This window comes from Babylonia areolata, chromosome 21 (assembly GCF_041734735.1).
Source record: "Babylonia areolata isolate BAREFJ2019XMU chromosome 21, ASM4173473v1, whole genome shotgun sequence".
Taxonomy (NCBI): Eukaryota; Metazoa; Mollusca; class Gastropoda; order Neogastropoda; family Buccinidae; genus Babylonia; species Babylonia areolata.
The window spans coordinates 4,123,442-4,136,012 of NC_134896.1; the positions used below are offsets into that span (position 1 = coordinate 4,123,442).

A 12,571-nucleotide genomic window follows, 5' to 3' on the forward strand; every position below is an offset into this window, starting at 1 on the left:
CAATTCCCGTGGGTTGGAGTCACCTGTTTTGGTCAAACTGAACCTTTTGGGGCCAAGGTCCAGGCCTTGCTCAACTCACTCAGTACGGCCAGTCCTCTCTTCTTCTCTACACAGACCCCTCGGATGTCCAGTGGGTGTCTGAATGACCCAACCTTTAGCTTCCATAATCAGAACTGTGCTATTCTTTGTCAACATTCACCTCTTCAGTATGAGAGCCTTCCGCTTGTAATATTTTGATGATGGTAATTGGGATGAAACGCTGTTAACGTCGTCTTTTTCGCCGTTCGTATGGAGAGAGTTAACCAAAGTGAATGGATGCCTTAATACTGAAACAAAGTAAAATAAAGCGAGGACTTTTTTCTCTCTCTTTTTTTTTTTTTTTTATTTTTTTATTGATCCGCCAAAATACCAGTATGAAAATCTGTGTAATATGGAAGTAGTGGCAACTACAATTTACCTTTATCATTCTTGCTGTCCAAGGACCGAAAAACGCTGGCGAAGAACTGCTTCAGTCCTGATCCGACAGAGGAGCACGACCCCACAGGTGATCCATCTGACCTGTTGACCAATGAGTCATCACACTACCAGTCCACTTTATCATGTGCTTTTCCTACCAGTCTTCCAGTTACTACTACTAATAACAATAATAATAATAACAGTAACAATAACAACAATAACAATAATGAGAAGAAGAAGAAAGAGAAGACAATGAAACAGAAGAAGAAGAAAAAGAAGATGAAGAAGAATAGTTCCATCAAACTACCATTCAACTTTATCATGTGATTTTACTCACATTATTTCAAACTATGAATAAGTAAATAAATAAAGAATAAATAAGAAGAACAAGAATAGGTCCATCACACTACCAGTCAACCTTATCATGCATTTGTCCTCACAATATGTCAATCAACAATAACAATAATAGTTCCAAACACACACACACACACACAACACACACAAACACACTCACAAGCACATACAGATCTTTATATTCAAGCATACAAAAGACAGAAAATGATTAGGGCAAAGCAGTCTAAATTCTAAGTACATAAACTGACACTGATATATCAGATCAGTCTTTTGTCCCCTTGTCATACCATACCTTTGGTACAGCTTCAAATCTTGTAGAAAGACAAGCAGCTTCTCAGTCAGAAACTGCAAAATGACAATGAAATAGCCGTGTGTGGTATCACACCAACTTACACACACTCACAACAATCCAAAGGCACCTATACACAAGATACAATATCAAAAAAGAAAAAACTTGAAACAAGATATTATGACTGCTGATAAAACAGAAAAAGAAACAACGGCATTTTATCCCGTTTGATCAAGCATCCACATTTCAAAATAAACTTTTTTAAATGTTAACAAAGTCTCCTATTTTATTAATACAGTAAACACAGTGTAAGATCCTGTTAGTATTATACATACTAAGTTACTAACCCAGTGACTTAAGGTGAATAAACTGTCAAAAAAAGAAAAGTAAATCTAAAGGAAGACCTAAGAGATGTAACAGACAGTAAACAGGATAATAAAACAAAGTGCAAATTATTGATAAAATAAGCAATTAATCATATTCACATACATAACTAAGACATATATACATAATGTACACAAGCAAATCAAAGGCATAAAATGAAGCACACAATAGAAAAGGCAGTGATTTCATACAAGTTTCTGATATAAAATGCATTTCACACACACACACACACACACACACACACACACACACACACACACTCACTCACCCACTCACTCACTCTCTCTCTCTCTCTCTCTATTAGTCTAAATGACTATGCATTGGCCTGATATTGGACAGTTAGTCCAGAAATTGTGATAAATGCTGGTGTGAAAATACTGGTTTTAAAAACTGGTACTGACCACAAAAAAGGGCTAAAGAACAACACTTAGATTTTTTTAAGCAGTTAGAAATGTTAAAGTTAAGGTCTCACAGCCTGTTACAGCCATCAGGGCAGACAACTCATACCCACAGTGGGCTCAGCACTGGAAGGTGGGGCCCTATCTCTACGACACAACACCAGGCTGAAACCAGGCCTCACGCCCAGATCACCTGTGACCACAGGATCAAAAGTCCGACGCCTTACCAATTGTGTAACAGCACTTTTCTTGACCAGTACCCAGAGCTTGTGACCACAGGATCAAAAGTCCAATGCCCAACCAATTCTGCCACAGCACCTTTCTTAACCAGAGCTCTCCATTAACACTTTGAGACCTGCACCCATCATTGCCCTGCCGTCAAAGTTTGTTTCATTAAGATGGTGCACATTTTCCTACATATGCATAAATCACAGGCAAAGAGACCTAACTTTTACACTTGCAGCATTTCCAGCTGAGTCTCCATGTGTCAATATAGTGGAAATACCAATCAAATTCAGTATCATTTTCTTTATTTTCCTGCTTCAATAAGGCAGGGAAACCTGCCAAGGCTGTACACTCCCTGGGCCTGAATGGGTTAACCAGACAGACGGAGAGACCCCAGTGACCTGACTGACCTGCAGCTGACCCTGAGGGAGGAGGGGCATGGCAGTGAAGTCCATCAGCAGCACGGTCTCTGCCGCCCATCGCATGATGAACACACTCTCGTGGTGGAAGGCACGCAACAGCAGCGTCACCACCCAGGACGTGTGCAGGGCTGGGGAACCTTCACAACCATCACACACTGCCGTTAACTACAGGAATCACCACCCAGCACATGTGCAGGGCTGGGAAACCTTCACAATCATCACACACAGCCGATAACTACCTTGTAAACACCTAGCACCCAGTAAAGGCCCACCCCACATTTGGGGTTAAAAACTGTACATTGGTAAAATACCTTCTAGACGCCCACCCCACATTCTGGGTTAAAAATGTTTGGTGAAATACCTTGTAAACGCCCACCCCATGCGGTGGAAAAACAAAATAATAAAATTGTCATAAACAAATGATAATTCAGTCTGCTGTTTGTGATTGTATTACTTTACAAACCATCAAACACTCCCATGGATTACAGAATCTTTAGCTATTTTGTAAATATAAACATGTGCATGGTATTCTTTTGCATTAATATATATACACACAAAGGGGGTTCAAGCAAACAGGTCATAAACATTAAAGCATATATATATATATATAAATATATAATAGAGAGAGAGTGATGAAGAGATGAACTCTTGACAGGAATCCCAAGATAAAAACTGCACCACAAGGCTTTGGATAATGCATCATGTGCTATTATACTAAGGAAGTCTTTGAAGTCTTTGTTTCCCATAAAGAAGTGGATAAAGCTAAGCATCACAACCAGTCTTGGTTTAACTTTTAACCTTTAATCTAGTTTAAAACCGATTTTCACTTGGGGTGGGGCAGTGGTTTTACAAAATCTGTTATTACTGCATTGCTCATGTTGGTTATATTGTGCTTCCACAAGGGGGGTTGGGGTGCACATCAAGGAAATGCTGTTCTGCACTGTGTAGTGCTCTTTGGACGGCCCCCCTGCTCCTGACTGCCAACCGGAGAGAAACACTCCAGTGAAACGAAACTCTCCACAGCTCAGCAGGGACCTCTTTTTGGTTAAGAGTATGTCTCTCACAAACCCACCTGAGAAGAAAGCTGAAGGTAAAAAGCAGAATTCTAGATAAAACAGCGGTCTTAGCATTATCTTAAAATATATGTGGAAAAAATACCTGACACGACCTTTAGGGGCTAGCAACAGGAATAATAATAAAGAATACAAAATTCACAATAATAAATCATATTCATAAAATGAAATAATTTGTATAAATCTACCAACCTCTTTGAACCTTTGTGGCGTTAAGAACTGTCTGCATCCGGGGCAGGATTGGCTTGATAACATGGGTCTGCAATCATACATATAATATAATAGTTAATATTGCCAGCATTATGAGTCAAGTTCTATGATATACATATATATCAGACGATATTCGTCTAATATCACTTCAAGTGGAAAGACGTTAAACTGAAGACAACAACAACATATATATCAAAATCATTTAGTACAGTAAAATACTGAACTTCATTCCAGAAACTTGTTGCAAAAAATAATGCAAGCTACTCAAAATCATTTTTAATAATAATTCCAATGATTATGCTTGTTAAAGAAGTAAGAGTGAAAGAATCTTTAAAACTAATGTTGTTCATTTGATCTATAATTTTAAGTATAAATCAGCTTGGGGTCTTTGTTTGCTTCTTTTGATTCAATTTTTGTTTTCAATCACTGCAATCTTTCAAAGAACTTAAACCCTATTGTCCTTGTTTCCAAACTTGTACAACATATAAATACAACAAAATTTATACCTTATATGTACTTTCATTGTGTTTCTTTTTTGTTTGGATCACAATGGGTTGTTCATTGTGTTTGACTTCACTGTGTTTTTTCTTGACATTTTTTTTCTGATCAGTATAAAAAGTGTGTGTGTGTGTGTGTGTGTGTGTGTGTGTGTGTGTACACGTGTGTATCATTTTATATATACTATATTCTTTTTTCCATAATCAACTTTTACGTGTTACAAACAAATATGCAACAACAACAACAAATTCACACACCACATGTACCATTGTAATAAAATAAAAACATTCATAATAATAAGTAAAATAGGATAAAGTAGATAGGGCATAACATGCCATAAGTCGATGGATGAGTTACGCTAGAGTCAGCAACAACAGTTTACCCCTGAATCAATAACATCAATCATTAGATAATGATATTTATAAAAAAAATAGAAGAAGAAAGAAAAAAAAAACACGTACAAAAATATCATCACACCAAAAATCCCATGGGAAGAAGTGGTTATATAGAAGACATTTGAAAATAATACAAGTATTAACTACTGGGGAAAAGAAAACATATCTTATAAAAGTTCCATAAATACAAGTATTTACTGGGAAAAAGAAAACATATCTTTAAGTTCCATTGGACAACAAATCTGGATACATCATCTTTTACATACGCATTATGTCGTTCAATTTTATACCTCGCATAAAGCTGTTTTAGAAAGGCATGCAGACCTGGTGTGCATTTTTCAATTTTGCATTTGTAGACATATGTACTATAGTTTGGCAAACATTATAATGAAATCAAATATATTATCTGTTTTAAAATGCTGTGCCACGCTGAAAAGTACTAAACTGCAACAAATCTTAATGTTATTGGCATTTTCGCATTTTTTATATACTATATCATAGTATATATGTATAATGTGTGCATGTGAATGGGAGGTTCACTGTGTGTGTGTGTGTGTGTGTGTCACTGTGTGGGGGTATGTAGCACAAAACCTAGTTCAAGCAGTTACTTTATAACATAATACATTTATTGCAGAACAATGTAAACATGCAGAAGGCAAACTGGCTGACAAAGAGGGTCATACAGACATTACATATGATGACATAGAGTGATAGACACACACCCCTACACACACACACCTAGTAACAGATGATTTCTTTACCATTTTGATTACCACTGCTCATAAAACCAATTATTCGGAGCAGTAAAGCCAACTGTATACTACTTAGACTGCAGTAACTAAAAAATCTTAATACCTATTTTCAAATCTTTAACCAAAATTCATAATAGTTTCTATTAATTAGCATACATGTGCTATTAACTGAAATGTTGACAACATGCCATGTATGACCTATCATTATAGCCTGTTGTGAAATATCAACTGCTGTTGTTTTTTGTTTGTTTTTTTACTATGCATTATTTTTCAAGTAATCTCTAGCCAGTACACACTATTTAAGTGAAATACAGTAACTTTGAATTTTTTTTTAACTTGTTTAAAAATCTTTAACCTAAATTCATAATACTAATAGTGTTTCTCTCTAAAGCTCTCTTCGATCAGCTTCAGATCCACTCTGTTTCCAGATACCCAGATTTAAACACTTGACAGTCAGCAATCACTCTGGACCTTACACTTGGAGTAAGCTCCCTCTTTCACTTCGTCGGGTCTCTGCACTCAGCTCTTTCACATCTGGCCTCAAAGTTCCCCCCCCCCCCCCCAAAATGAAAATAGTTCCCCACCCACTCCACCACCTCCTTCCACTGCCTCTTCCTTGTATACAGTTTCTCCAGCTTTATATCTGTATGTATTAATACATTTTGGTTTTTGTCTGTCTGAATTAGTTTTATGCATGTGCTAATGACTGGTATATACGTGCTTAAATTTGTCTTGGCACAAGATTCAGCACTATCTAAATACTTTGTAGTAGTAGTAGGAGGAGTATAATCATTATAATTACATATTATTATCATTATTATCATCATCATCATAAACAAGGTCTGATCAACGTGTTGGGTTTATAATGTAAATGTTAGGCATCTCAGAGATCTCTACATTTTTCCAGCGGATATGGTGTGGCGTGTATGGATCAGTCCACATCCTTTGACACCCCCATGTAGTTGAAACTGAAAACTGAAGCTAAACAAACATACTTGCTTCTCATCCAAGGTTTCCAAAAGCAGGAAAATGTCCTCCCATACTTTGGAGAGATCTTTCTGATGCTGTTTGCTCCACCAGAAATGTGGCACCACAGCAAAGGGATCATCTGAGGAAGATTCTACAGGGAGAAAATCCACTTCAGACTTTTCACAAGTGTCCACAATTCTCTTCAACAGATAGATTGATCGCTTCCGAATGGCCGGGTTATCACTGTATAAACCAAGCTGAACAAGCTCCCAAAATGCTGAATACTGTCTGACATCCAGAGTCACCACCTCATCAGTCAAAGGGAAAAAGAAATTGGCCATGCTGCACAAGATGGACAGATACAGCTGCAGAGACCTGGCAGACACAGTCTCGTTCTTCCCTGAATCTTCCTCAATGAACTTCCAGACCTCCTGAAGATATGTATTTTTTCTGCCATTCTGGTCCTGAGTTAGTTTGATGATAACAACAGAAATGAGCCGGTTGGCTTTCTTTTCTTCCAGATGTGACAAAACAGATAAAGATGCAGAAAACACTTTCTTGAGCAGGTCTTCATTCTGATTTTCTGGAAGAATTATAATTTCCAGTGCTGTACAGAGAAGTTCAACAGCACACAAGACATCCAAAATATCACCGGATGCACTTTCTGAATGTTTTTCATGCTCGTTGTGGAAGGCTACCAAAGACTGCAGACACAGTTCTAGAATTCTAGCACTTGTTTTCTGCGAAGACCATTTCAAACAAACAGAAATGAAGTCACATATGTTGAGAACTGCTGCTGCTGACTCGGCCCTTCCATCGAATGACGGAGCGAAAGAAAACAGAAAGGGTAAGCCAATGTCTGAAACAAGACTCTCGACTGCTGTCTGGATCTTTTGTTGTTTGTCACTGTCGGCACTGTCTTCGGGAAGAACATCAATCAGCTCTTGTAATGATCGAAGTGACAGATGGTGTTGTTTGAACAGATCGAACCCGAAAGGTGTCTGTCCACTGAGCAAGTTGCTCTTCACAGTGTTGATTGTTTGGATCAGATCGACACCAACAATGTGGCTGAAAACCGCAGCAAACGACTGGTTTTCGGACATCGTTTCATTTAAAATATACAATCTTCACTCTGATAATGTAGCCGGTACACATCACCAATCTTGTTTACAAGTGTAGCACGATGAGTAAACACGTGCCGGATATGACGAAAGGAAGTAGCGTCTGCGCAGATAAGTAAGCGCACTTCCGCAAACTGGTTTGAGGTATTAAACCGTTTGGTGGCCTGAGATGTGTCCATGTGGTTAAGTCGGTTTGGACCACGAATATAATTAAAAACAACAACTGTGTGTATGTCATGTCCGTTATCCAGTAAGATTAAAAGCGAAATGACTTGCTGTATCGAATCACCCTTTTATTCTTCTTTTTTTCTTTTCTTTTTTTTAACTGACGGCAAAGCAGCTTAAGTTTCTCCAAACTGTGCTAGCTGATGACCGGAAAGTAAAGAAAGAACAGGGAAAAACAAAAGAAAGAACGAACGACAGACGAAACACGGAAAGACGACTTAAAAAGAGGAATATAGGCCGGGGAGTGGCTGCTGGGGAAAAAAGGGGGGTCAGCAAATCTCTCTCTCTCTCTCTCTCTCTCGTTTGACATATGGTATCATAATTTCCTCAACATTTACAACAAACACGCCCCATTCAAAACTAAACGTGTAAAAAGCAGTCTGAAAAAGCCGTGGATAACGAGAGACATAGAGGACACCATCGATTTCAGAGATTTTCTTTTATCAACTGGAACTGCCGAGACTGAAGATTTTCAAAAACAAAGAAATGCAGTAAATAACTTGAAACGTTTAGCGAAAAAGAAATATTTTCAAAAGTTGATCACTTCTAAGTCTACAGTAAGTCTTTGTGGAAAGCCATAAATCAGCTGAATAATAAGAATAGAGCCACACCAAATTACATCACTCACAGACATATCCACAGACAGACTTAACTCACATTTCTGTAACATAGCTACTTCAGTTATAAAATCAGACAAATCAAATAACTCTCTAGATGTTTTGTTAGAATTCTGTCAATCAAAAAATATTTCATCTAAATTAGATATTCCTTTGATATGCCGTGTACATGAAGTTTATCAGTTATGCCCTGATCCATTTAAAACAAACAAGTACAAGAGGTCTTGATGGCATAGACGGAAAAATATTAAAACTCTCAGCTCTTATAATAGCAGAATCCCTTACATACAGATATAATTTAAGTATTACAAAAAATAAGATTCCCCAAACGCTCAAAACTGCTGAAGTTATTCCTATAAATATAAGAATGGTGATCGCACTGAACCATCAAACTACAGACCAATTTCTGTTTTGCCAATATTATCAAAACCCCTGGAAAATCATATGAATAAACATATTCTTAAGCATTTTGATCATTTTGTCTTGTTCCATCCAAATCAGTCTGGATTTAGAGCTAATCACTCATGTCATTCTGCACTAACAAATTTAGTAGATCAATGGCTTACTAACATTAATAATAATGAAATTACTGGAGCTCTTGTTGTTGACTTTATGAAGGCTTTTGATGTGATTGATCATTATCTCCTGAAAAAAAAACTAAAGATTTATGGTTTGTCTTTGAATACATTAGAACTTATCTTATCTTTTCTCTCTGAAAGAAAACAACTTGTGTTCACAAATGGTTCAAAATCAATGTTATTACCAATTAACTATGGTGTACCTCAAGGTTTTGTTTTGGGACCTATCTTCTTTTCTGCATATATCAATGACCTACCATTATCTATCAAGACACCATGTGAAATGTTTGTTGATGACACCACCATTCATACTAGTCATACTAACCTGTGTACCGTGTCTCTTTCTCTTCAGGAAAGTATTGACCAGTTGATTGAATGGTCCGAACTAAACCACATGTGTCTCCATCCTAAAAAAATCAAAATTCCTAATAATCACAACAAGGCAAAAACGTCAAATTATGTCCATAAACTGTTCGCCTATTTTCATCAAAGGCGACAAGATGGAAGAAGTTGACCACCATAAAATCCTTGGCATCACTATCGATAATAATTTGTCATGGTCACATCATATTTATCTGTTATGCAAACAGGTATAAAAAGATATCTATCAACTGTCTAGAATTAAACACTTTTTGGATCTTCACTGCCGAAAACTATTTGTCAGTGCTTATACAGAATCACAGATTAACTATGCTTCGACAGTGTGGGATTCGGCGAGTGACAGTATTATAAAGCTTCTATTGAATCTGCATAGAAGAGCTGTAAAATTGATTCTCTTAAAATCTTCATCATTGACTATATCTGATTATAAAGCTCTCGATATCCTCAGGCTCCCACTGAAAACAAAACTTCTATTTAACAAAGGTCTATTTATATTCAAAATCATGTCTGGATTTGCTACCTATTGTCCTCTTTGTTATTCATGTATCGCGATATTGTATTGTACATAAGTTCTATGTTTATGTTTGCACATGCTTGTGTAATTTTGACGTTCGTGTTGTGAATTGACTCTCGCTTCTTCCGAGGTTTTTCTTCTTCTTCTTCTTCTTCTTCTTCTTCTTCTTCTTCTTCTTCTATTGTCCTCTTTGTTATTCATGTATCGCGATATTGTATTGTACATAAGTTCTATGTTTATGTTTGCACATGCTTGTGTAATTTTGACGTTCGTGTTGTGAATTGACTCTCGCTTCTTCCGAGGTTTTTCTTCTTCTTCTTCTTCTTCTTCTTCTTCTTCTTTTCCTCAACTATTATTCTTGCCCAGAGGGCTGGATGTAAACAAGTACTTTGTGCTTACTCCTTTACCCTCGTAAAATAAAATTTCGTTCGTTCGTTCTCTCCACTGCTGTATCAGAGCAAGACCTCATATGCTCATTATGGCATACTGCTATAGAAACGGAACTGCGTTTTCTTTTCGACTGCCGTGCCAGTGCGCAGAACCGAATGATTTACGACAGAAGTACATTCCTAAGAAATAAACGCTTTTTCCTTCGACTATGATGACTGGGTTTCAACGTTTGATGCAAGACGAGCATTGCCTCCATGACCTTGGTAGATACATTTATTATGCAAACCGACGTCGTTAATGCTTTTTCCATTTTCCTGACTTTTTCTTTCTTTTGAAGATTTATTTGACATCAATATTGATCATGTTCATTGTATAACTACTGTTCAATCTAACATTGTCAGCATCATCAGTTGTAACGTGTCATATACAATAAAATTCTCGCGTTCTCTCTCTCTCTCTCTCTCTCTCTCTCTCTCTCTCTCTCGCTGTCTGCCGCGTCGGTGCCATGCACTCACACACCGCATAATAATTTAATCATCATCACCATCATCATCATCATGACTCAGTTGTGAACAATGTGATCTTCTTTTATTATCTTTCATCAAGTCTTTTTTCTTTCTTTCTGTTTTTTTTTTGTTTTTGTTTTTTCCTTTTTTTTCTTCTTCTTTCTTTCCTTTTTTGTTTTTGTTTGTTTGTTTGTTTTTGTTTGTGTTGTTGTTCTTTGAAGAGAATCCTGATTTTCCTCAAGACCGCTGGCCAGACAGGACAACAAATGAACTGTGGGAACATGGTGACGAACAAGACAGCACCCTGCAGAAGAAGAGATCCTCCAAGACGCAGGAAAAGAATTGGTCACACGCTCTGCACTGCAAGCCTGCATCCATGTGGTGCCATAATGCCGACCAACCATCACCTTCCAGGGAAAAAGAAAAGATGCCATCTAAGAAATAGTCGTACACTTGTCCATGACCTGGAGGCAGACGTGAAAGGTACACTGAGGCCACACCGCACGGTAACCTGGGGAAAATCTGAATGATTGGCACTGGACGGGATGGCTTGAGAGCCCGTTTGTTGGCGTCAGTATCACTGACGGTATCAGTATCAGTAACTCAAGAAGGTATCACTGCGTTCTGTCAAATCCATATACGCTACACTACATCTGCCAAGCACTAGATGCCTGACCAGCAGCGTAACCAAGGCGCGCTTTGTCAGGCCTTGCGGAGTCAAAGGCAGGACAACAGGCGTATGAGGGAGAGAGAGAGAGAGAACAAGAAGATCACACTCTCTTGGTATCCTGCCCGGGGCTCCGCTCCTTGTAGAAAGAACTGAAGTCACGGTAATTACCGAAAACGGTAAAATATAGAAATAAGAACAACAGTAGTCTTGGCATGTCTTTAAAAGTTGTAATTAAAATGCAGCGAAATACAGCTTCTTCGGGCAACTGATCACAGACGAGTAAAAAGCTTCACAGCTGATTAAATTGCAACTGTGAGTAAAAATCAGGTAAAACTGGGCGGGTAAAAATTAAATAAATAAAAAAAATTAAAAAAAGGGGGGGCGGGGGGGGGGGGGGGGGGGGGGGGGGGGCTGCATGCAAAACAACGTCAGTTCTAACCGAAAGCATGTAATCCGCACAATCACACATGCGCAATTTCAGAATTCAACTCACCAACCCTCACACAGCCACCCATTCCTCACACAACACCATCCTTCCATTTTGAGGGGTGTCGGGGTAGGTGGTTGTGGGTGGCTAGGAATGCAGCCTCACTGAGATATACTGATATGCATATATATGTCTATGGCAGGGATGCAGGGGTGATGGGGATGTGGGCTTAGGCATGGAGGGAACAGGAAAAGACAGGCCAAGAAGAAACTCTTAGTTAACACCACTGAGCTGAATAGGACAATAAAATAAAATTATTGAGCTCGATGGTTTACACACGCACGTGTAAAAACGTTATTCCCCGAGAACAAAATGCCCTAGGACAAAATCAATATATCAATATATCAAATATCAATGTACACATATGTATATAGATTTTTTCCTTTTTTTGATAACGCAAAAAAGTTGTCCTGGAAAAAAATAATGATCGTCGGTGTGTCACATGACGTATATCAATTTTCTCGGTAAAGTCCTATTCTATCTTTAGCTTCCTAGAATCAGGAATCTTATTTTACCGGAATTTTTTGTGCATGTATGAAACGATATTACCATTAGTAGATGTTGTAACTCATTTTCAGTGGATTTCTACTCATTTTTTGTGCGGATTGAGTCACTTAACCTGTCTGCATGTAAAAGTTCGTGGTCTGTCTGTCTTTC

At 37.9% G+C, this 12,571-nt stretch overlaps 1 protein-coding gene across 1 annotated transcript in view; it reads right to left on the reverse strand.

Annotated features, from left to right (window-relative positions):
- Positions 1-7,711, reverse strand: part of LOC143296053 (tRNA (guanosine(18)-2'-O)-methyltransferase TARBP1-like) — a 69,231-nt gene extending 61,520 nt beyond the window's left edge. Inside the window, exons 1-5 of the mRNA XM_076607800.1 lie at positions 6,452-7,711; positions 3,794-3,860; positions 2,517-2,665; positions 1,103-1,155; positions 458-558 (exon numbers count right to left, since the gene is read on the reverse strand). Of these exons, the coding sequence (XP_076463915.1) occupies positions 458-558; positions 1,103-1,155; positions 2,517-2,665; positions 3,794-3,860; positions 6,452-7,528 (1,447 nt within the window). The 5' untranslated portion in view covers positions 7,529-7,711. The remainder of the gene's footprint in view (positions 1-457; positions 559-1,102; positions 1,156-2,516; positions 2,666-3,793; positions 3,861-6,451) is intronic.
- Between the last annotated feature and the right edge of the window lie 4,860 nt (positions 7,712-12,571).